The 25336-nt window shown below is 55.5% G+C and overlaps 1 protein-coding gene across 1 annotated transcript; it reads right to left on the bottom strand.

Annotated features, from left to right (window-relative positions):
- Positions 1-13: 13 nt before the first annotated feature.
- Positions 14-24936, bottom strand: RELB (RELB proto-oncogene, NF-kB subunit). Its single transcript, XM_044759214.2, has 13 exons — positions 24855-24936; positions 24499-24669; positions 23350-23397; positions 20469-20477; positions 18391-18737; positions 11226-11383; positions 9797-9888; positions 9494-9625; positions 7891-7995; positions 3593-3808; positions 2727-2795; positions 2513-2590; positions 14-818 (listed from the first exon to the last, which is right to left on the bottom strand). Exons 1-13 carry the CDS (start codon positions 24934-24936, stop codon positions 436-438), a joined length of 1890 nt encoding a protein of 629 aa, XP_044615149.2. The 3' UTR covers positions 14-435.
- Between the last annotated feature and the right edge of the window lie 400 nt (positions 24937-25336).

Here is a 25336-nt window from a genome sequence, read left to right as displayed (position 1 = left end):
ATGAGAGCGGAGCCCCAAGGCTCAAAAACTCATCTTTATTAGGAAGACTGAACAAACAACCCACCCCCACCGTCAGGCCTGGGGAAGGAGGGCTGGGGCTCTGTGCCCTCCTCCCGTCTGTACACTCTAGAATCCGCCTGGAGAGGTGCCCCCGATCGTGGGGCGGACGCAGCTTTCCCAGCCCGTGCGTGGAGCCACGCCCCCTTTCCTCTCCAGACTCAGTTTCCTCGTTTGTAAAATGGGCTCGCGGGAAAGCGATGCTACGGAGCTTCTCGCCAGCGCTGAAGATGTCCGATTCAGAAGGATGAGGAGGTCGGGAGACGGACTCAGGGCGGCCCTAGGGATGGGGATGCTGGACATCCCGGTTGGGTCCGCCGGGCCCCGTGCACCTCTCTCCCCACCCAACGCCTCTCCTCTGCGTCCGCGGAGGGGGGGCTACGTGGCCTCAGGCCCCGGGGACAGGAGGCCGCCCCCAAAGCCCGCCTCGCGGTACTGGTTGGGGAACATGTTGCTGCCCACGAGGCTGGCAGTGCCCCCGTCCCCGGGGCCCGGGGCCGGGTACGAGTCCAGCGTCAGCGGCTCGGGGCCGGAGGGCTCCCCAACCGCGGCCCCTGCACCCCCGTTGCCCGTAACAGCGCTGGCGAGCGGCGGCGCGGGGGGCAGCATGTCCAGCATGAAGAGCGTGGGGGTCGTGGTTTCGTAGGCAAAGCCATCGTCCAGGAGGTCCGGCCCTCCCGGGGGCTCCAGGCCGGGGAGGGACACGGTGCCAGGGAAGAAGTCTGTGTCCGGGAGCAGGGCTGACGGTGGGAGGAAGGGGCCTGCAGGAACGAGATGAGAGACGGGGAAGTATGGTGGGCTTTAGGACCAACTTGGGGCCGGGTCCTCATCTAAGGTCCTGTCCCATGCGAAAGGTGTTATCAGCGTGGCCTCTTTTCATCCCAAGAAGAACCTTGGAGTATCCACTATCACCCTGATTTAATAAGCAAACTGAGGCAAAATAACTCACAGTCACACGCAGCTGGGGAGCTCTGGAAGCAGGATTGAAACGGTGCTCCTGCAGGGCTGGGGAATTTTCCCCAAGGATGAGGACGCTCCCCAACCCCAAAAGTGAAATCTCCACACTGTCAGAGACTCAAGTGAGAAGTCATCAGTCCCCAAATTGGAAGGTAAAATGATGTGTCATTATAAGAGTGTCTCTCTTTTTGAGACAAGATAAATCTCACCAGCAAAGGCTGATGATGTTTACCTCAGAAAGAGACACAGCGCTGCTGGGATTCTATTCCCCAGCCTCTCTTGCGGCTTGATGTGGTCATGGGACTAAGTTCTGCTGGTTGGAATGTGGGCCTGATGGCTGGAGCTGCAGCAGCCATCTTGGACCATGAGATGGAAACGGTGAGTTGAAAATGGCAGGATCTTGGGACTCCAAAGTTCATGCAGCCACCAAACCATCCCTGGACCACCTCCCTCTGGGCTGTGTTTATGTGAGAGGAGAAATAAAGTTCTGTCCTGTTGAAGCCCCTGTTATTTTGGGTTTTGCTGTGAAGGCAGTTACATGTGATCATAACAAAATGCAGGTGGCCCTTCTGATTTCTGGCAAGTTCCTAACATCTCCTGGGCACTAACTTTGTGCCAGCCATTCACGGGAACCCCTGGATGTGAGTTGGGATGAAGACAGGAGAAGAAGGGGCCACAGGGTGGTTGGGATTGAGGCAGGCTCTGAATTCGAGGTTGGCTGGCTCTGACGACCGCCCCCACTTACCCACCATCCAGTCCCTGCTCCCTGTGTCGCAACCATCGTCACTGACCCACACAGACACCCAGCTGCCACTCCCTGCTCCACCACGGACCAACTGTGTGTCCTCAGACTAGAGGCTTCACCTCTCTGGGCTTCACCAGTAAAAAGGGGGCGGGGAGGGCTGGCCCAGTGGCGCAGTGGTTAAGTTTACATGCTCTGCTTCGGGGGCATGGGTACACGGGTTCAGATCCCGGGTGTGGACCTACACCACTCGTCACCCATGCAGTGGCGGTGTCCCACTTATAAAGTGGAGGAAGACTGGCACAGATGTTAGCTCAGGGCTAATCTTCCTCAGCAAAAAAAAATGAGGGGGGAAGCAGAAGGAAGACAGTGCCCACCTTGGAGGGAGACTGTGCAGATTAAATGAGAAAACACACACAAAACACTTATGAGCCTGTCCTATAGTGTCTGTAAAAATAAATACGTTAAATTTTAAAAGGCCAGTGAGGTAGATGTGCGGTGAGACTTTACAGGGGAGTCTCTGAGGCTCAGGGATGTGGAGCAACTTGGTGAACATCACACAGCAAGTCAATGGCCTGGTGGAGATCAGAGCCTCTGGGCTGTTTCCAGAACTGCTGTTCTTTCCCCTTTAGGTTGCTGGCTAAATGGTGAGTCACTGGTCTCGTAGGAGCTCTTGGTGGCCCTGAGGAGGCCAGAAGAGCAGCTCACCCTCAGCCCACCCTGGGGGGCAGGGGCTCGCACAGAGCCGGGACCCACCTGAGCCCTGGCTGGGCAGGAAGTGGTCCAGGAAGGCTGGCTTTTTCCTCCGCCGTTTGCTCTCGATGCCGTGGGGGTCTGCAGGAAGGCAGAGATGAGGACCCCTGGATCCCGACCGCCCCTCCTCCCCAGTCAGGAGCGAGGCGGGGCCGTGGGGTCAGCCATCCCCTCCCAGAGGGGCAAAGGGGTGTGGAAAGGGGCAAAGGGGACGCACCAGAGCTGTTCAGCTCCCCAAGGACGTCGGGCATCCCCCGTTTCCGCTTCTTGTCCACACCGTAGCTGTCTGCTCAGGAGACACCAGGGACATATGAAGTAATCCATCAACAAGAAGAATTAAGAATTCATTTTAGAGACCATTTAGGAGGCCGCTGAGCTGTTCTAGTTCTTGGCCGACCAATGCAAATAGATATCACACCTTAATCAGGATGAAACCCAAATCCACTTCCAGCCTCACTGGCCTCTTTGTTGTTCCTGGAACACCCTAGGCACAATCCTGCCTCAGGGCCTTTGCACTTGCTGTTCCAGCTGCTTAACACACTCTTCCTCAACTCCCACCACTTCCCTGGAGAAGCGCTTAGTCATCCTCCCATCCTCAGCTGAGCTGTCCCCTCCTCCAGGAAGCCCTCCCTGATCCCTCCAGGCAATCTGATCCCCTGAGCAATTCCATGCCAGTCCTGCCCACTCTTCTTGTGACTGCATGGGAATAGGTCCATCCCCCACAGGGCTGTGAGACTCCTGAGGGCAGGGCTGGGGCTATCTCAGTCACCGCTGTGTCCCCAGCACTACGCAGCAGAGGGCCGGGCACGAGCAGATGAGCTGAGGGGCGGATGATTAAATACCACCCAGACCCCATGAGGTGGTGCCATTATGATTTTCATCCTGCACAGGAGGAGTCTGAGGCTCGGAGAGGCCAAGGCCACACCGCCAGGAAGTAGCAGAGCCCGGAATCGAGCCCCAGTCGGTGCAGCTTGGCCCCTGCATTCTACTTCTGCCTCTCCCTCTTTGCCCTCCGGGTCACCCCAAGCGAGGCCAAAGCCCTGCTCCCCGGGGCGGCAGGTGATCCTGCATTGCCGCGGTTACCGTGGTCCCGGGGCAGGTACGTGAACGGCAGGGGCTCGCTGCAGACCCCGTCGGTGAGCCGCTGCAGGAAGACGTTGACCGTCACCGGCTCCACGATCTCCAGGTCCTCGTAGGGCGGCGTCTTGAACACGATGGCGATCTGGCGGTGCACGTCGGCCTGGGAGAAGTCAGCCCGGCCTTCCCAGGAGGCCCTGCTGAACACCACTGAGATATCCTCTGGCGGGAAAGCGAGGACGTCAGCCAAGCAGGGACACCGGCCCACCGGGCCCCCAGCTCACTTGGCTGCCCCTCACCCCAACATCCCTAAGAATAAGACGAATCGTAGTGGCGGCTCAGTTCCTGTTGGGCACCTCCTGGGGGCCATTCAGGATCTATTGTCTCATTTAATACTTTTAACAACCTGAAAGGCAGGTCAAGTTAGTGTTGCCACCGGGTCAGGGGACCCCAAGGCCACAGTCAGATTCAGGGCTTCGCTAAAGAGGACTCACAAGACTCAGCCTATAGTCACCGCAGGAAACCAGGCCCCAGCTTCCAGGGTCCTCTTCCAGTGGAGTCACACAGGACATGCTAATTCCCGCCCCCCCCCCCACCCCCGTGACAACGCATGAGAAATGCTGTTTATGGAGGAAGCTCATTAGAGACTCTGCCTGGGTTTTTTTTTTCCCCCAAGGAAGATTGGCCCTGAGCTAACATCTGCCACCAATCCCCCTCTTTTTGCTGAGGAAGACTGGCCCTGAGCTAACATCCGTGCCCATCTTCCTCTACTTTATATGTGGGATGCCTACCACAGCATGGCTTGACAAGCGGTGCCATGTCTGCACCCGGGATCCGAACCTGCAAACCCCGGGCTGCCAAAGTGGAATGTGTGAACTTAACCACTGTGCCACCAGGCCCGCCCCAACGCCCGAGGTTTGTATTAGGGGCTGGTCACGTGGGCAGCTTCTGCTGGCACAGACCCAGATGCCAGACTCCCAGAAGGAAAGCAGGGGCTCAGCACACAACACTGCGCTTGTACAAACAGTTCAGGCACAATGAGCCACTCTGATCAGTCAGGGACTGGTGGGGACCCTCTCAAAACCCAAGCACCCAGAAGCCGGCCACGGTCAACCTTATAAGCAGGCCCTTCAAAGGACAACAGTCTCAGATCTGCTGTGTCGACTCTTTTTTGTACACACCCACTTTAAAGATGGGGAAACTGAGGCTCGGGGGGGTTAAGAGACTTCCCCAAGGTCACATGGCTGGTAGCGGAGGAATCAGGATGCCAGTCTGCCTGCTATTTCCTTTTCTTGTCTTATTGCATTGTCTCTCATCACAGTAACTCCACATACTGAGGCTTTCTACGTGTTGGACACACACAGAATGCCTCTAAGTCTCACAACAACCCTATGAAGGTACCTTTAGGAACTGCGTTATATACAGGAGGAAGCAAAGGCACAGAGAAGTGAAGTCACTAGTCGAAGGTCACACAGCCAGCAAGTGACAGGAATCCAGGCAGGCTAGAGCTCTTCACCACCAGCTCTGCCAGGGCCTGGGGAAGTTACCCGACATCTCTGGGCTGAGTTCTTTCCCCTGAACAGAGGGAACAGCATGGGACCGACCTCACAGGTTGCTAGGAGGCTTAAACGAGTCACCCCAAGTAAAGGGTTGAGAAGGCTTAGTAAATAACAGGTGCTGAGTCGTGTGAAGCAGGATTGTTTCCAGCAGCAGTATGCCAAGTACTCGCTCCAGGCTGGGCACGCAGACCGTCCTCAGTAAACGCTCTTTCTAGGGTAATTCTTGGCTAGTTGGGATCCCATGTTCCCGTACCAGCGGCTCATCTTAGGCATGAGGAAACTGAGGCTCTGGGTCGTGAAGTCATGAAGTCACAGCCCGAGACTGGCCGTGAATGAATGACAGCACAGGACTCTTGCCCCCTCTCATCGTTCACCCACACCCAGAAGAGTTTCTTGCCCCGGCCCCAACTCCCTGGCCCCTAACAATCTCCTGGGCATTCCTCAGGTCTCAGCTTAAACGTCCCCTCCTCCGGGAAGCCTTCCCAGATGCCCGGACCACGTCTGGTCTTCTTGTTGTTCCATCTCAGGGCTCTGCCTTCTTCCCTCTCAGCATCGCCCACAGTCATAACTTCTATCTCTTTCTCTCCCTCCCACTGGGCTGGGAGCCCTGGGAGGGCAGGGCCGGGCCTGTCTCTGCCACTGCCATGTCCCTGCACTGCTCAGGGCAGGGCCCAGGACAGGGAGCCCCCCAAGAACCATTTGCCCATTCATTCAAGATTTTATAAGAACCTCCGCTAGTGGATATACAGCCACAAGAACTGAACACAGGTGTCAAATAAAACCTTATCCACAAAGGCTCACAGCAGCGCTGCACGTAACAGCCCAAAGGCAGAAACAGCCCAACGCCCAGGAGCGGATGAACGTGGGAGAGCCATGCAATGGAATATTACTCAGCCATGAAAAGGAATGCAGCACTGATCTAGGCCGCCACACGGGGGACCCTCGAGAACCCTGTGCTAAGTGAAAGAAGCCAGACACCAAGGCCACACAGTGTGTGACTCCGTTTACAGGAAATGTCCAGAACAGGCAAATCCACAGAGACAGAACACGGATTAGCTGTTTCCAGGGACCAGAGGAGGGGGACTAGGGAGTGACTGCTTAACGGGGACAGGCTTTCTTCTTGGGAGCGATGAAAACATTCTGGAACTAGAGAGTGGTGGTGCGTGACATTGTGAATATGCTAAATGCTGCTGAATTAGACACTTTAAAATGGTTACAAAAAAGAGTGAACTTTGTAGCCAAAAAAGGATTTAGTAAAAGAAAAGAATTAGTAAAAAAAAAAAAAAAAAAAAAAAGGGTTTTCCTGAGACCCTGATGTGTGACTGGCCTTGGACTGGGTGGTTCTGGGGACACAGCTGCTCACCATGACAGCCCCAGGTCCTGCCCTTAGGACCCGTGAGGGAGACAGATGCTAACTATGTAATCACACAACCTGAGAAAGGACGGGGGGATCCCTGAGGCTGCGACAGGTTCTCCCACTCCCCTCCCCTCTCGCTGCCCTCCTGTCCTGTCAGCCTCGCTGTTCCTCCAGCAGCCAGACCTGCTCCTACCCCAGGGCCTTTGCACTTGCTACTCCACCTGCTGGAACACTCTTCTCGAGATGGCCACCCAGATCCTTCATGGCTCCTCATGTTCTCTCCTGAGAGGGGCATTCCCTGACCCCCCCTAAGTAAAATCATGCCCCCCAGCCATTCCTCCCTAACCCCTTTCTCAGCATTATTTTTCTCCAGATACTACTTTTTCACCACCTTCTTGAATGGTTTTTCAACTCTTTCTTTTTTATTTTTCCTCCCAGAAGAAAGGAGGAACAGCACAGACAACCTGGATTGAAATCTCATCTCTACCTGCCCAGTTGTGTGACCTTGAGTAAGTTACTTAACCTCTCTGTGCCTCGGTTTGCTCATCTGTAAAATGAGTATAACAGGACCCACCTCCTAGAACTCTTAGGTGAGTAGATAATCTAGTGGAAGATGTGTACAAAGCACTGATGACAGAGTTTGGCATACAGCAGGAGCAAGGGAAATGTTAGCTTCTTGTTACTGTTGGGGGTGATGTTATTTATAATAGAGGAACATGAGAGAAAATGCAAAGGATACAGAAAAGAAATAGATGGTAATAGGGGAGGCTCCCTCTTGCCCTCTGCTCAGGTCGGCAATCCCAGGTGGAGGGGTTTTTATTATTATTATTATTATTTACTTTTTTTTTTTTTTTTTTTTGCTGAGGAAGATTGTCCCAGAGCTAACACCAGTGCCCATCTTCCTCTATTTTGTATGTGGGACACCACCACAGCGTGGCTTGATGAGTGGTGTGTAGGTCGGCTCCCGGGATCCAAACTTGCAAACCCCAGGAGCATAGGAACCTAACCACTATGCCATCTGGCCAGCCCTGAGGATTTTTTTAAAAACCCTGCTTGAAGAAGGGACTTTGGAACAGAAGTGAAAGAAGTAAACGAGCTGTGTCTCCGTCCTGTTTCCTTCACTCGGAGCCCTTGGCGCATCTGTCCTAAGGTTGTTCTTTATGCCATGCCACGGCGTTCCTCTCAGAGCCTCCTGGGCAGTGCGCTCGCCATGGTGAGGACTGCAGGGCGCCCGGCAGGGCGGGCACAGGCAGCCCCCATCCTCGCACGGGAATGAGTGAGCGAGCAACTCAGGGAGGGGGACAGTGATGGGCTCCAAAGCAGAGTCCCCCACGAGCCGCCAGACCCCGCTCCACCCGCCTGCACGCGCGTTGCCCCAGGCCCCTCACCTTTCTGCACCTTGTCGCACAGCAGGTAGAGCTCCTCGCCGCCTGTGCACGGCCCGCTCTCCTTGTTGATCCGGCAGATCCGCAGTTCTGATGTGTTTGTGGACTCTGGGAAGAAGCAGAGGAAGGGGTATGGAAGAAAAAACGAGAATTCAGTCATCAAACCCTTACCAGGTGCCCCGGGGGCGCCCACCCTGCGCCGTGTGGAGGTGGGAAATGGAGAAGATCCTCCTGGAACCCGTGGTCTGGGTGGAAAAAGAAGATGCTCAGGCGGGAGGGGTTAAGGGGCAATCGTGAGTCCTCCACGCTGAAGACTGGTGAGTGTCCAGCCAAAATGGGGACCCCAGACCTTCGGGAGAGCTGGCGGGGTCAGAGGTCAGAGATGATTCTTGGATGAGGGTCAGTGGCCTGAAATCTGTAGTGGACAGCTATTGTTTTGCCCGTCTAGCAGGCCCGGCCCTTCTTCTGTTAACAGCCCCCAATTTTCCTTCCAGGACCACTCCCCACCTCAGTCATGGAGATTGGGTGGGGCTGAGCCCGCTCCCAGCTCAGCAACCATCATGTGCCCCAGAACCAGCCAATCAGGGCATCGCCCCGTTCTGGCCACAGCTGGTTGGTCAGAGAGGAGCACATGGCTAAAACCAGGCCAATGAGAGACAGCCCTGAGACTCTGAGCAAAAATGCCTAGTATTTTCAGAGTGGGGGAGAGGTGACAAGGGGGTAGGATATAAGCCTAGACCTGCACACATTTTGCCCCTGCACGAGAGGGCCCTTCCAAGAATGACTCTAACATGGAGGAACATAGCTGAGAGGCAGAAAGAGACAGATCCCTAATGACATCACTGGACACCTGGATGCAGCCAGACCTGAAGCACTGTGCTACCTCTGGATTATTTTTTTAGTTAATGTAATGGAACAAATTCTTTTTTCCCTTATTTGAGCTGAAATTCTCTCTCTTGTGTCCATAAAAGCTCTGACTGAACTAATATCCATCCCCATTTTGAGGCTTGTGGCAGTCACTGTAGGCTGGCTAAAATCTAACAGCCATTCCCAATCCTCTCCTCCATGCCTGTACCCCTCTATAGAGGATGAGAAGCGTAAATACTTGCTTTCCCAGACTCCCCTGCAACTAGTGGTGGCCGTGGGACCAAGTTCTGGCCAAAGAGACATAAGCAGAAGTCTACCAGGGTGAAAGATTACTTCTCACTCTGCCTCTTCCCTAGGGCTGCCTAGTTGTACAGGTTGCAGGTTCTATAACACTAGAGTCCCTGTTCCCACAGGCTACATAGTAAAAGCTGCCCCCTGGAATTGGGCAGTGTACAACCTGCACATCACACAGGGTGACACTGCCCACCATGCCTTGAACACAGACATGATGTGTGGAGCTGTGGCAGCCACCTCATGACCATGAGGGAAGGGCCGGGAGAATCACAGAGCTGCTGAACCCGGGCCCCGATCTGCTGAGCAACGGAATCAAGGGGAACAGACTTAATAACATACACAAATAAAAATCAAGCGCTCCCTTGAGGCTCACGCCATGGTGTGCGGGGCTTCCTGGCACCCGCGGCCAAGGACAATCCTAACGGACACGGCCCCCTCGACTCACTCTTGTCGTAGACGGGCTCAGAGAGCACAGGGTCCATGCGGCGCATCTGTCCCTGCTGGTCCCTGTAAGAGGCCTGGAAGCAGATCCTGACGACGTTCATGTCCACCTCCTGATGGTTCTTCAGGGACCCGGCTGGGGGAGAGACGGGGGAAGGCTGAGGGCGGTGGGTGGAGATCCTGCGGGCGATGGTGGGTGGGACTGGAGGAGAGGGCGGGGACTGGAGAAGGAGAGGGGGGGGGGGGGTGCGCAGAGGGGGCGGGGGGCTCCAGAGGACCGGCCCGTCGGGCCAGGCGCCGGACTCACCATTGTAGGGGTCGATGCCCAGCTGAATCTTGCGCTCGATGGCGGCCTCGATCTCCTTCTTCCGCACGCACTGGATGCCCAGGTTGTTAAAGCTGGGGGCGGGGGAGACGGGAGGGAGGTCGTCACGACGCCGCAGGTGTAGCTCTAACCCACAGCACGGCTCCGGCAGAGGCTGCCTCGAGGCCCCGTCTAGGGGCTGAGGTGCGCCAGGCCCAGGGGTCCCAGCGTCAGGAGGGGTGTGGGGTTCAAACCCCTCAGGGGTGTCGGGGACTCCTGAGGGCACCCGGGAATGTGCCTTATCTTTCACCACCCGAAAACACCGGCCAACCTCACTTGGAACAAGAAAACTGCAAATGCAACACCAACGTGATGCCAATTTTTTAACTCATCCAAACAACAAAGATGAAAAGTTTGATAACAACCCGGGCTCGTGAGGTTCTGAGGAATCAAGGACTCACTCACTGTGGGGGGGACTGGAAATTGCTCCAGCAATTACACATAGGGGGACAATATGGCGGTGTTCATTCATGCCACAGATACTGCCTGGGGTGCCAGGCACTGGGCTAGTTGCAGGAAACAAAAGAGAAAAAAACCCTGCTCTCACAGAGCTGACATGTTCACGAAATTTATAAATCAGTAAAAGTGTAAACGTACAGACTTGGAGCCAGCAATGTAACTTTTAGGAATTTAACCTAGAGAAGAAATGATCTATATAGAAAGCCACACACTGCAGCACGGTCACTAATAATGCCACAGAGCCATTGGAAGTGCCCATTCATAGGAGACTTGGTCAATGAATTGTGCGCATCCACCCACTGGAATACTACGCAGCCGATAAAAAGGACAAGAGAGCTCTAAGTGGACAGAGAGGAAAGATCTCCAAGATGTACGGGAACCCAAAAACAAGGCACAAATGTCTGCCAGCATTTACAAGGGGAGAAAGAAACGGATATGCGTAGCATATTTTCAATTGTCTCCGAGAAGGGGCACTGGCAGCTGGAGGACCAAAGATGGAAGGAAATTTATTTTCCACTGTACATCCTCTCTGAGCGTTTTAATCTTTTATTTATTAAAAACATATAAGTTATGAAGTGAGAGAGAGACGGGCCCTGCTGTGAAGGCAGGTCGGGAGTGAATCCTAGCTCGGCCACAGGCTCTCTTCCCTCTCTGAGCCTCAGTTTCCCCCTCGGCAAAATGGGGATACCTATAATGCGTGTGTACGTGTGGGTGGCTGGGTTCCAGGCCTAGGGAAGACCCTCCACCGCCCCCGTGCCTCGGTTTCCCCACCTAGGAAATGCAGTGGGGGAGTCTGGCTAAGCTGTCCCTTGTCTTAAGGTTTCCCTGGGTGACCCTCAGGATCTCCGAGAGCAAGGGCGAGGGGCGAGGGGTAAGGGGTCAGGGGTGAGGGGTGAGGGGTCAGGGTGGGTACCTGTGCCGGGGGCTGATGTGAGGCCGGAGCCGCACCCTGCAGACGCCGTCGGTGCAGTCCTTCCCCACGAGGCTGTGCGGGTGCACGCGGTGCGGCCAGTCCTTCCACACCAGGCACGCAGTCACCTCCACCTCCCGCAGCCCTCCACAGTCCCGGAGCTGCAGGAAGACAGGGGTTCCGGGGGGGGGGTCCCATCGCGGACGCCTGCACCCCCCCAAACTCCCCCGGGGCCTCCCTCAGCAGCCCCCTGGCCCTCTCCCCCGAGGATGATGGAAGGCTGTTTGCTGAGACCCCGCTGGTGGCCTGGGGACCTCAGAACACGACGGCTGCCCCACAGATGCGCTTTCTTTGGCCACTTGGCTTTTAAAAATTGGATGCAGGTGGGGCCTCTGAGTACGTCCCCCAGATGACACACTGATGACAAGGGGAGGAAGGTGGCTTTGCAGTGGAGAGACCCGGGTGACATCACCTTAACCAGGTGACCGAGGTCAGCATCACTAACGACGCGGACGCCCCCTGACGGGCCGCGCCGGGAAGGACACGACATCACTTCTCCGAGTGCATCACCTGGAACTTGTCGTGAAAAAACACCAGACAAGCCCACATTGCGGGTCACTGGGGCAAAAATATCAGTGTCGTGAAAGACAGTAAAACATGGGCTTGATATTTGGGGCAAAAAGAGAACAACTAACGTATTTTGACCTGGCTGGTAGTTGCACACTGTCTGCATGTGTAAAAATTCACAGAGCTGTCTGCTTAAGATTTAATCAAATACAATTCAGCTGAAAAATCAAGGAGAGGGACCAAAGAGACAGGACAATCGATGCAACATCTGATGCTTGACTGGATCCGGGACTGAGGAGGAAGAAACAACCACCAAAGCCATTTTGAGGATAGCTGGGAAATTTAAGTGCAAACACTCTATTAGACGATATTATGGGATATTGCTAGTCTTCCGAGGATGGGAACGGTATTGTCCCCTGCAGGAGCTTACTCTCAGGCCATGAAGGCCGAAGTCTCTGAAGGTGAATCCCATGATATTTACAACTCATTTGCAAAAAAACAAGGTGTGTATTTGCGTGTGTGCACGTGTATGCGTGTGTTTGTGCGTGTGGACAGAGGGCGACAGATACACCACACATGGTGACTACAGGGGCACGGTCCACAGGTGCTTACTGTGCTAGCCTATTAATTTTTCTGTAGATTAAAATTTTTGTCATCAAAATGTGTATGTTAAATGTCATTAAATGTGTCCATGAAATACGCAATGCAATTTTTCTGTGTATCAATTATATCTCAATAAAACAAACAAAAAACTAGAAAAAAGCTTAAAAAAATTTTCCTTCAAATAAAAAGTTGGAGCCTACATTGAAAAAGTGTGAGATACCAAATTATTCCAGATTTTCGGATTCTCTTTTGAATCAGGGAAGCCATGGCAACCAGGGTCAGAATTCCTGCTCAGTAGCCACAGACGGCAGTGGATAGAAAGCAGCCCCTTTAGTCCTGGCCCAGACCCTTTTGGCCACTGGGCTTTCCTGGGTCACCCAGGGGCCCAGGGGCACCAGCCAGGCTCTAAAGTCAGCTCTGAACTTCTAAAGCCCCCGCCTGTGAAATGCAAGGGTCCGGTGGTCTCAGTGGAAGAGTGCTGCCCTCTAGGGGGCATTTGGGATATTGAGGGTGATTTTGGTTGACACCATGATGGGAACCCTCAGCAGGCAGTCCGCGGAACCAGAGAAGCTACCCAACCAGGGGCAGTCCCACACAAGTCCTGCCCACGTTCACGTCAGTGACAAACCAGTTTAAAATGATCAGAGCCTAGACCCCCGCTCTGTTTTCTATATACAGTATTTCGCCCATAATTTTTAAATATGCAGAATTTTCAAGGACTGCAACCACCACGTTAATGGAGAGAAGCCTGGATTTCGTTTAGATGGAGAATGGATCGCCACTTCTGAAAACCCCATCACCAACAGCACCGCTGGGTGTGTGGCCTTTAAATCACCAAGTCAACCCGCTGGGTCCGGCTGCATGCAATGCGTGTTATTAAGTACCAGGCACACAGGAGCACTTAGTAAGCGGTGGTAATTACCAGAGTAAACTTGCTGTGTGCCCTTGAGCAACTAACTTACCCTCTCTGAGCCTCAGTTTCCTCCTCTGAAAAGTGGGGATTAAAAATCCTGAATCTAGATTGGGAGACGGGTCGTCCCCTATTGTTGGACACGTACTCTTCCAACTCTTTGAAATCACAACTGACGCCAAGCCAAAATAATTACATGGAAAGACTTAGAAATAAAAGTTGGGGGAAAACACAGCCTCGAAGTATCACCCCACAGATAACTTATTAATTACAAAGGGAAAGCAGGACTTGGACAATGGAGAGACCTGGCCGTCACTACCTGTTAGGGGCTAAATTGCGTCCCCTAAAATTCATACATTGAATGCCTAACCCCCAGTCCCTCAGGATGCGACTGGACCTGGAGACAGACCTTTTCAAGAGGTGACTGAGTTAGTGGGACCATCAGCATGGGCCCTAACCCAATTGGCCTCACGTCCTTATTTGGACCCACAAAGAGACGTCAGACAAGTGTGGACACCAAGGAAAGACCACATGAGGTCACAGCAAGAGGGCAGCCACCTGCAAACCAAGGAGCGAGGCCTCAGAGGGAAGCAGCCCTGCCGACACCCTGATCTTGGCCTTCCAGCCTCCAGACCTGTGAGGAATCAACTTCCATTGTTCCAGCCACCCCGTTTGTGGTCTATTGTCACAGCAGCCCCAGCGGGCTAAGACGCCACCTTGACCACGGGGTCTGACTCAGCATCACTGGTGTTGGGACAAACTGCCACCTCACGTCCCTTGAAGTGAGATATTGAGTGGCCACAGCATCACCGCTGGGGTGTTCCCAACCAAACGTGTCACCCGATCTAATCTGGAAACAGCCAGTGAACCCAGAATGTGAGATGCTCTACAGAACCCCTGTCCTGCCCTCCAGAAGCGCCCATGTCCCCAGACGCAAAGAGAGAGCGAGGAACCGACCCCGGTCAACAGACACCCAAGAGACCTTCCTAATCCAGTCGGCTGCTGTGACGAAACCCCGGGAACCGGGTGGCCTGCGAACCACAGAGGTGCACTTCCCACAGTCCTGGGGGCTGGCGTCCAGGGTCAGGTGCCAGCGCGGCCGGGTTCCGGGGAGGGCCCTGTTCCAGGCTGCAGACTGCTGACTCCCCACCGCGTCCTCACTCGCCACGGGGGTCAAGTGAGCTCTGCGGTCTCTTGTATAAAAGTACTGATCCCATTCGTGAGGGCTCTGTCCTCGTGGCCTGAGCACCTCCCCGCTCCCTGTGGCCAGCAGAGTGGAGCCTGCCCGGTGTTTCTGCGCCACCCTCTCCCCTTCCAGGGCTCCATCAGACAGTGCTCCGCTGCGATTCATAGGGTTTTCACGGCCAATTTTTTCGCAAGTGGGTGGCCAGGTCCTTCTCTTAGTCCATTTTAGTCTGGAAGCTCGGCCAAAACCTGTCCACCACGGGGGACCCTGCTGGTATTTGAAATCCCAGTGACATAGCTTTCAGCATCACAGCCACACGCAGCCGCCACAGCGTGACAACCGACAGACAGACGGATGGTGCGGTTCCCTGATCAGAAATGAACTCGGGCTGCGGCGGTGAAAACAGCGACTCTAAACCACTAGAGCCCCAGGGCTGGGACCCTCAGCTTGGGGGTTAGGGTTTCCACATACGAATTTGCGGGACACACAAACATTCAGACGACAGCGAGACCTGACAACGAACCGCGGCACGCACGCGATCCTGGACGGGATATCAACAAGCAGACAACAACAGCAGCTAGAAAGGACATTTTGGGGACAACTGGGATAATTAGAATATGGACTTCATATTAGGCAGCATCCTTGTAGGCATATTCAGTTTCTAGAGTACAGTATAGGTCCTTCGTTGCAGGAAAAGCTCCTCATTCGTGAGAGAGACACAAAGAAACATTTTGGCTGACGCACCACCACATCTCTGCCTTCCTTGCAAATCCCCGTCTATAAACGACTATGTGTAGAGAGAGACACCACGTAAATGTGGCAGAAGGCGAACGAGTGTTCGTTGCGTATTCTTGTCTATTTTATACAGGTTTAAAATTTTTCAAAAGAAAAAGGTGGAACATCAAGTTGAAAAAAGAGCCCCTATCAAATTGGAAAAGGAGACAAAACGCTTAAAAATAAATAAGGGGCTACGTAATTGCCCCTCCATGCACCACACTTGGCCCGTTCCTGAAAATCCGGTGATGGAATATACAGGTCAAAGTAAACCATTGTTTCTTCCAGAATGTTCCGCTGACTGCATGCTACTGTTGGCCACGATGCCTGGAGCCAAATTAAGTAACACCACCAACTACGACCACCTAGCTGAGTAAAAGGAGGAGGTACGCCTGGGCTGGGTCGTCTCCCCGGTTTCCTCATTGTGTCCTGTGCGGACGGGAGCTTCAGGCCCATTTTACAGATGAGGAAAACTGAGGCCAAGATTCACAGGGCTGGAAAGCGGCAGAGCCAGGACTCAAACCCACGTCTTTCTGATCCTAAAATCCAAACTTGGGGAAGGGTGTGGTGGCTCTGCTCATCACCCAAATGAACCTATGAGAGCAAATCCACTCGAGGGAGAGGGAGACGGAAGCCGGAGACCTCACTCGAGGAGCTTGCACCTGGGGCAGGGGTCAGGGAAGGTGACCCTGAGGTGGGCTGAGGCCTCGCGGGTGAGGAGGAGGTGACCAGGCTGCAGGAGGAAAGCACTGCAGCAGGAGGAACAGCATGCGCAAAGGCCCAGTGGCCGGAGGAGGTGAGTGAGGACGGGTTGCATGGGAGGTAGCAGGAGCCAGACCGTGAGAGGTCTCGGAGGCCCAGGGAGGAGCTTGGGCTTCCTCCTCAGGGCACTGGGGAGCCAAGGGTGGGTTCTGAGCAGGGGAGAGGAGCAGGTGCATCATTTAACCCCTCGGGCTGCCTTCCGGAGGAAATTTGGAGGAGGCTGGGCAACGGCTGGGGACAGGACCCAGGGCTAGTGGAACGGTTGGTGCACCATTCAGACTCAATAAACATTTGGACAAAGATCCAGAAGCACCAGAAGTCTCTGTACTGGGGAGGCGCAAGGAACCAGGCCTCTCAGACACCACTGGGAGAAACAGTCCGCGTACCAGCCCCGTGGAGGGCAATGTAGCAACATCCACCAAATTACCTTTGACCAGCAATTCCACTTCCAGAATTTACCAGAGTGATGCAGCGAAGGAAGTAATAGATGAGCCGAGTTGTTCTCTACAGCCCTGCTCATCACAGCAGGAGACTGGAAACAAGCTAAATGCCCACCCACGGGGACCTGCCTGATAATGCTCCACGGGCACACAACCGGGTATGATGGTGGAGAGAATAGGGCAGCTTTAGACATGCTAACGTGGGCTGAGCTCCAAGACATATTATTCAGTAAAAAAAACCATGGTGCACAACAGTGTATACATATATATATGTACTATGCTCCCCTTTATGTACAAAAAGGTGGATAGTATATATGTAAGTATGTATTTGCCTGTATAATCATAAAATACTCCTAGAGGATATATTGACAACAATGGGGGAACCTGGGGACAGGCGTGGGGGACGTTTGTTGATTTTAATTACATTTCACTTAAATTCTGTTCATTGACCACGAACGTTTATATTTTTGAGTGTTTTCAACTACATCATCTGATTCAAAACTTTAAAACAAAATAAAGAGGTATATAGTTAAAAAATCTTACCTGTACCGTATCCATTTAGCACTTCCCCTCAAAAAGTAATCACCTTTATTTATTTCTATTTTTCCTTCCAGAGTTCCCCCTTTTTTTTCCTTGGTCAAGAAGACAGCATTAAAAAAAATTTTTTTTTTAAGTCTAATTGACATGCAGTATCTATCGGTTTCAGGGTACATCATATGATTTAATATTTGCACAGCCTTCTAGGGTTTCTCTACACACGTACTAGCAAATACAAATATAAATCTTACTTTCCCTCTTTTTAACACAAAAAGTGATCTAATACCCTAAGCAGGGCTCTGCGCCTCCACTTTTTATTTGGATTATTAACGTGTCTTGGAGCTCCCTCCACATCAGCACCCAGGGGACATCATTTAAAAAGGTTTCTGTGTTAGCAGGATGTGTCTACACTGATCTGCCCCCGTGCACAGACATGTGTCACGGCCGCGGGGGGGTTCCCATGAGCAGGTGCCCACCGATTACTTCTCCAGTGGCTTCCTGATTAACACTGACATTTCCGATCCTTCACCATAGAAACAAGGCTGCAAAGGATAACCCTGGACATCCTCCCTTCGCGCAGCGGCAGGCACAGCTACACCACCAATTCCTAGAAGCAGAGTGGCCCGGCTGAAGAGTAATGACAACAGTAATAACACTAGTCATTACGGAGCACTTACTCCCTCGCAGGTCTTTGGCATGTACGGTTAACTCCTTCACTCCTCCCGACAACCCCAGGTGGCTGGTTATTACGACTAGCCCATTCTGTAGAGGAGGAAACTGAGGCACAGAGGGAGTGAGTAACCAGCCCAAGGCTGCACAGCTTAGTAAATGGCAGACGTGGGATTTGAACCCAGGCCCTCTGATTCTTAAGGCCTTGCTTGTGAACCAGGAGGCTACCCGACCTTTACCAGCCATGGTAAATTTATTTATTTATTTATTTATTTTTGGTGAGGAAGACTGGCCTTGAGCTAACATCTGCTGCCAATCCTCCTCTTTCTGCTGAGGAAGATTGGCCCTGAGCTAACATCTGTGCCCATCTTCCTCTACTTTATATGTGGGACGCCTGCCACAGCATGGCTTGACAAGCAGTGCGTACATCTGTGCCGAGGATCCAAACGTATGAAACCTGGGCCCCTGAAGCGGAGCACATGTGAATGTAACCACAACGCCACCAGGCCGCCCTAGTAATTTTGATCAATATTGCCAAAATACCAGGAAGATGGCCTTTCTTTGAATGCCTTTTGAATTTAGGGCCAGGTGAGAGCATTACTCCTTCCAACAATAGCAACGGCAATAAAAATACCCCCCAATCAAATACATGAATTAACACATGCACGTGAATCGGGGGGGCGAGGGCAGCGCAGCCCCCGCCCCGGCCGCGGGCCCCACCTCGATGGCCGGCAGCGTCTTGCTGGCCTCCGTGCTGCTCTCGCCGAGGATGCTGCCGGCCGAGCGGCCCTCGCACTCGTAGCGGAAGCGCATGCCACGCTGCTTGGGCTGCTCGCTGATGACCAGGTGCGGCCGCGGCCCGGGGCCCGGGGCGGGGGGCACGAGGCGGCCCAGGGGGCAGCCCCAGGGCGGCGGCGTGGCCGGGGGCGCGGGCGCCGCGGGGCCCAGGGTGACGGTGCTTAGGGAGGCCGCCCCGCGGGACACCAGGCGCGGCAGCCCCTCGCCCGGGCCCGGCGGCGCCCCCTCCAGGCCGAAGCCGTTCTCCTTGATGTACTCGTCGATGATCTCTGGGGGGGAAGCAGAAAGAGGGGGGACGCTGATTCTAACAGCAAAGGCTTGATTGCCCCCAGACCTGGGCCGCCCCGCCTGTTCCAGTCCATCCTTTTCTTCGAGACATATTTCTCCTGCGTGGAGGGCAGGGGCCTCAGCTCCCTACATGAAAACGCCCCTGCCCTCCTTCTCGCAAACGGCCCCCCAGAACCCCCCAGTTCTTGAAGCCAGACACCTGGGGGTGGCCTGGTTTCTCCTCCTGCATGCTCACGTCCTCTCCCCTCCATCATGTCTCCGGAATCCATGCCTCCATCACCTCCCAGCTGGATAGAGACCCAGCAGCAGGTGCCCCTGCCTCCATCTCGCCCCATTTCATAACGAGAATGACAGCTTGAGACCCATCTCACAAAGCTGCGCCACTAGCTACCAGCCACTACGTGTGCAAGCTGGCAGGGCGCACATCTTTTCCGTTGCTCCACCGTCCCACGCCTGCCGTGTCCCGTCCATGAACAACTTCTGCCTCTGCGCGGAATGTGTACGTCCATTCCCACCGCTTCTCCCCACCCCCACTGCCTCCCCGCGGTCCCTGCTCCATCACCTCCCATCTGAACCCCTGCTCCTGTTTCCCACCTCGCCTCCTCCAGTCTGTCCCCACCACGTAACTGGAGAGATCTTACGTCAGACCCTGTCCTCCACCCCCACCCCCACCGTTTGCTGAGAAGCCTCCGGTGCCTCCCATCTTCCTTAGAGTCAAAGTCAACACTCTCCCCATATAAAACCCTCTCCAAACTCCATACCCCTGATCTTGGCCACAGAGCCTTGCATGACCTGGCCCTGCCCCTCGTCGCCCCTCCCTCCCCTGCTCCACTCTCTCTTCTTCTTCTTTTTTTATTTTTTTGAGGAAGATTAGCCCTCAGCTAACATCTGCCGTCAATCCTCCTCTTTTTGCTGAGGACGACTGGCCCTGAGCTCACATCCGTGCCCATCTTCCTCTACTTTATATGTGGGACGCCTACCACAGCATGGCGTGCCAAGCGGTGCCATGTCCGCACCTGGGATCCGAACTGGCGAACCCCGGGCTGCCGAAGCAGAAGGTGCGAACTTAACGGCTGCACCACCGGGCCAGCCCTCCAGCCTCCTTTCTGTTGCTTGCACCCACCCAGCCTGCCTGGCCCTCTTCAGGGCATTGTACCTGCTCCCTGTCTGCCTGTTCCACGCTCCCGGCATCCAACCCATGCTGGCCCCTTCTCAGCCTTCTGGTATCAGCTCAAACGTCCGTCACCTCTTCAGAAAGGCCCAACCTAACTTGTCTTCCCCAGGCCATCCCACCCTCTTCCTGTTTATTTCCTTCACAGCCCTAAGCCCAATCTAACAGGATCTTGCCCATCGATTCCTTTCCCTACTGTCTCCGTCACTAGGGTACCGGCTCCTAGAGGCAGGGACTTTGGTTTGAGAATAAATCCCCAGTGCCTAGAACAGGGCCGGGCGCGAGGCAGGCGCTCAGGGCGGTCCACGGAAGGAAGGAATGACAGTCGTGGTCATAGGGACACTAAAGGCAGCTCACATATGCTGAGTCTTTGCTAAGTGTCCAGCACTGCTCAGCGCTTGGGAACATGACTTTGTTGAAATCCCCCAGCAGTCCCGGAAGTCACACTGTGACCGCCCCTCCCCAACAAGGCAGGCCAGACTCCCCTCTGTGAGCACCCGGCCTCCTCAGCTTCCCTGCGGCCCTGCGCTGTGATACTCACCCAGTTCATCTGTGGAAGGAAGAGAAAGAGACAGGTGAGATTCAGAAAGGGGTGAAGACTTTCATCTTTTAAGACACCCCCCCGAACCCCACCCTCCCAGGAACCCTCCCTGCTTCCCTTTTCCTCCATCCTGGGAAACCTGGGGCTCTGACTCCCTGGGGCGCCAACCCCCAACCCCACCTCCCCCTCCTGGGCTACCCTCCCTTCAGCTCCCAATGTGGGGGCCCCAGGATCAGGGCCCCCCCCAAAGGCCTCCCCAAAACATTCAGGCCAGGGATTAGGAAGCATTGTGGTGAATCCCAGGAAAAGTCAAGGTCTGATCACCAGGAAAAAAATGGATACCCAAGATGGTAAGCACATTGTGGGCGTGTCCTGTTCCTAAAGCCCACCGCAGCCCCCCAGGAGGTCTCTGGCTGGTGTCTGATCCTACAGCCACCTCCTGCATCCCAGCCTGGTCCCCCCGCAGGGCCCACCTGCCCTCCCGGACTTGCTCCTCCTTCCTGAGGGGGGAGTGACAGGGATGCTGGGGAAGCCCCTTACTCCCTTCTCGGGAAAGCTCAGCCCTGCAAGGAGCCGTGGGGAAATCGAAACCAACCTGCTGTCATTCCGTGAACAGGACTAGGGGAAGCCCAGAGGAGGCAAGCAAGCCTTGAGGTCACACAGCAAGGGAGGGCAGGCTGGGGCCAGATGCCCCCACCCAGGCCCCACCGTGGCCTGCGCTGGCTGCTGGCCGCGGGCTTATTGATGTGACCTGCCCCGCTGCCTGCCCTGTCTTCCTCCTCCACTCTCTGGGAGTGGCTCCTGGCAGCCAGACCTTTGCTCCGTGGAAGGCGGTTTTTCCGCACCCCTTATCTCATGCGATCTGTGAAGTCAGCAGGGTGGGGAAGAAGCCCCACTTGGTAGATGGGGACACTGAGGCTGGGAGAGAGGAAGGGACATGCTGCAGATACTGGCAGGGCCAACCTCCAGTCACTTCGACTTGCAAAAACCTTCTTAGGCCTCTGTGCTGGGTGCGCCGGGGACCCAAAGACGAGTTAGACTTGTCTAGACCCTCAAGGAGCTCCCAGGCTGCAGGGGGGGAAACTGAGGCCTGGGCAGCAGGGGCTGGAGCTTTGGACCGCCTCGGTTCACATCCTGGCTTTGCTATCTGCTAGCTGTGTGCCCTTAAGCCCATTACTTCACCTCTTTGTGCCTTGGTTTCTTCATCCATAAAATGGATGCAGTAATAATGCCTGCCTCATTGGGCTGTTGTGAAAATTAAATGAGCCGATAATGGGAAGCACGAAGAAACTGCCACAACAGTAGGCGCTACATAAATGCTACAAAGTAGGTGCTACATAAATGCTGGCCGCTCTTGGATGAAGTGTTGGGAGACAGCATTTTATGGACTTGGGTAAATGGCTTTCCCTCTCTAGGCTCAGTTTGTCTATAACACGAGGAGGTTGGAAGATGGTTTCAGAGCGTGGGGCATGGAGTTACACAGATGTTGGTTTAAATGTGAGCTGTCACTCACCGGCTGCATGTGTCTGGCCCATCAAAATGGGGGAAATTTTCCCTCCCACTCTATCTCAGCGCTTCTCCCATCCCCAGCCTGCTATTCGATATCACGGCCCCCCAGACTTCTTCATAGCCTGTATCACATTTTATAATCGATCCACATGTAATTTCTTGCTGACGTGTCTGCGTCCACATCTAGGTTGGAAACCCCAGGAGGGCAGAGCCAGGGCTGTCTCGGTCACTGCCGAGTCCCGGCACTTCCCGGCACTGCCCAGCACAGGGCCAGGTACACAACAGGCGCTCGATAAATATTTGCGGAATGGATGACGTCAGAAATTACTCTCAGTTGAAACCAAAAATCTAGGTCTCGGGCCAGAAAAGTCTCAGCCTTGTTGCTGCCCAGAACCAGTGCCCAGGCAGCACCCATCCCCAACGCCACCTCCCACCTTTTGCCGTTGCCCAGATCTGTTAGAGAACCCGCAGAGCCTTCTCCGCAGCCAAGCCAGCACTTCTGGGGGCCGTCCCCCCAACACTCTACGCCCAGAGAGAGGCTCAGACTCACCCACTGGGGCCACCCAGTTTTCTTGGTGATGGGGCTCAGTCCTACCCTCCAAATTCCAGCAGATTTACGAGAGAGGGTCTTGTCATTTGCCCATGATTCTGCATTTCCCTGGGTAGCACTGAATTTTGGATGACACAGGCTGAGGGACCTTACAGACTAGAGGTTCTTAGCATCTCTTGGGAACTTGCTAGAAATGCAAGCTCTCAGGGCCCATTTTAGGCCTCCTGAATCAGAAACTCTGGAGGTGGGGCCCAACAATCTGTTTGAACAAGCTCCCTAGGTGACTCTGATGCACAGGAAGGTTTAAGAACCCCTGTTACAGACCGTCTAATAATAATGATTATTATCGTCATTATACCAGTAATGGGTAAAACTTATTGAGCCCTTACTGTGTGCCAGACACTGCTTTGAAAGTTCACCTGTATTCTCTCAATCCCCCTAAAAAGGAAGCACTGATATTATGCCCATTTACAGCTGAGGAAAACTCAAGCCCAGAGAGGGGAAGCGACTGGCAGACATTCACACAGGGAGGGAGTGGTGGCACGAGCATGTAATTATTACCTTCTGCACGAATATGGTGATTCTCTAAAGAGGACTCCTCTTAGAGCACGAATAGGTGGTTAATTTTACCTGTCCAGCTCCTAATCCGCCACCTGGGGCCCCCATCTCAACCGGCAGGGACGGATACAGGCCGTCATAGGAAAGCTGAGGTGGACCTCGCAAAACCCCCAGGCCGAGGCGTGCCCAAGGCCGCCTGCACAGGTCTCCCCCCGCCCCCGTCCTGAGCGTGCAGGCGGGCAGGGACTGCGGAGGGCTGCTCACCCGTGGTCCTGGAAACGGCGAGCGTGAGCGAGGGGAGGTCAGCGGGCCCTGCAGGGAGGGAGACACGTCTCAGGAGGCGATGGAGATGCAGCGGGAGGACCAGGGAATCTCCCAAGCCCCACCCCGTTCCTCCCCTGGCCCCGCCCCTTGGAGTCAGGCCCCTCCCCCTTGTCGCCTGCGGAGTCCGGCTTTGCTCCCCCTTCCCTAACTCGGGGACAGGTCCCCTAGTTTGTCATTCTCTCCACCTTTCATCACCCTCAGGCCCTGCTCCTTCTCCCCCTTAAGGTCGGGCCTGGAGGAGCCCTTGTCAACCTCAGTTAGGAAAGCCCCTGCCTCCTTCCTTCTCTCAGGGTCAGCCCCCTACCCCTTCACTTTTTCAGCCTCCAGACCGTCCCCATCTCCCTCTCAGAGACCCTGCCACTTCTCTTCCGAGGCGCTGCTGCCCCCGTCTTTCTTCTCTGAGTCAGGCCCCGCCCTTCTTTTTTCGGAACAGGCCCTCTCGGTTCTCTCCGCCAGGCTCAGGCCCCGCCCCTTGTCTCCGCCACAGTCTGGCCCCGCCCCTCCTCGCCCTCAGGCCCCGCCCCTTGTCTCCGCCACAGTCTGGCCCCGCCCCTCCTCGCCCTCAGGCCCCGCCCCTTCTCTCCGCCAGGCTCAGGCCCCGCCCCTTCTCTCCGCCACAGTCTGGCTCCGCCTCTCCTAGCCCTCAGGCTCCGCCCCTTACTCTGAGCAGGACCCCTGCTTCCTCCTCAGAGTTAGGCCCCGCCCCCTCGGTGAGGCAGGCCCCTCCCTTTTCTCCCTCTCGGAGCCTGGCCACGCCCCCATCCCGCAGGAGCGGCTCCCGCTCCTCCTTCTCCCAGTCAGGCCCCGCCCCGCCCCTCAGGGAGTCGGGCCCCGCCCCCCTCTTTGCCTCAGGGTCAGGCCCCGCCCCCTTCCCACTCCACAGTGGGACGCCTCTCTCCCACCTTGGGCCGGACCCGTCCCCATCCCCTGCCTCCTTCCTTCCCCCTAATACAGTGTCCCCAGAACCCTCACACTCTCCCCGCAAAACCCCTCGAGTCCTGTAGGAACCCTCAGACTCCTCCGGGACCCCCAGGACCCCCGCAGCTCCGGGCCCGCCCCAGACTCCTCCTGAACCCGGGCCCCGCTCACCCAAGGCCCCCAGCTCCGGCGCAGCGGACGGTCTGGCGACGCGGCGACTCGGCATGGCCCGACCGATGGGGTCGGACGGCCCGGAGGCCGGCCCACACCAAAACACACACGCGGGCGGGCCGGGAGGCCAGGCGGCACGGTCCGGCGGACGATCGTGGGTCGGGCGAGCGACTCAGGGGCTGAGGCCGCAGGCCGGGCAGGACGCGCGGCGCCCGGGGCTGCGGGGGGCGCCGGGCCGGGCCGGGCGGGCGGCGGGCGGGGGCGGGGCAGCGGAATTCCCCGGCGCCGCCGGCCTGCGCGCCCATTGGCCCGCACCCCGCCGTGACGTCACGCGAGGGGAACGGGAAAACCCCCACGCGTCACGTGGTCGCGGGGGCGGGGCCGGCCGGGAAGAGGAGGCCGGGCGCCCTGGAGGGGCCGGGCGGCGCCGCTGCCCATTGCTCTGGCCGAGACGACTGAGGCCTGCTTAGGGCCGCTCACGGCCTCCCCCTGGAGCAAGTCGGGAAACTGAGGCCGGCCCCTCCGGTGTGCCTGCGGCACTCGAACCTGCTGTTTCTCTGGCTGGCAGGGCGCTTGGGGATCAGGAGGTCGCCGGGGCTCTGTAGCTGCCGTTGGTAATGATTTTTACAAAACCTCCGTGATCGCTACGCCTCAGTTTCTTCAACTGTAAATTGGGAGTGAAGATAGCTAAACGTTTAAAGCTAGAATGGCAGTTCTCAGATTTGTCTGCTTTGTTCCTTGCTGTATCCCCAGCGCCTAAGACAGCACCTGGAACACAGTAGGTGCCCAATAAATGTTTATCGAATGATGGAAGGATGTTTTATTCCTCCCCACGGCC

The sequence above is a fragment of the Equus asinus genome, chromosome 26 (assembly GCF_041296235.1).
Source record: "Equus asinus isolate D_3611 breed Donkey chromosome 26, EquAss-T2T_v2, whole genome shotgun sequence".
Taxonomy (NCBI): domain Eukaryota; kingdom Metazoa; phylum Chordata; class Mammalia; order Perissodactyla; family Equidae; genus Equus; species Equus asinus.
This window is presented reverse-complemented; position numbering and strand designations above follow the sequence as displayed.

What these genes read in the sequence shown, in the direction of transcription:
- RELB (XM_044759214.2), bottom strand. Translation starts at nt 24,936, where the DNA reads ATGGGCAGCGGCGCCGCCCGGCCCCTCCAGGGCGCCCGGCCTCCTCTT. An exon ending in GTACCTGCCCCGGGACCACG is followed by an intron (nt 2,796 to 3,592) that starts GTAACCGCGGCA and finishes TCTCCTGAGCAG; the next exon opens with ACAGCTACGGTGTGGACAAG. An exon ending in CCTGCCCAGCCAGGGCTCAG is followed by an intron (nt 819 to 2,512) that starts GTGGGTCCCGGC and finishes TCGTTCCTGCAG; the next exon opens with GCCCCTTCCTCCCACCGTCA.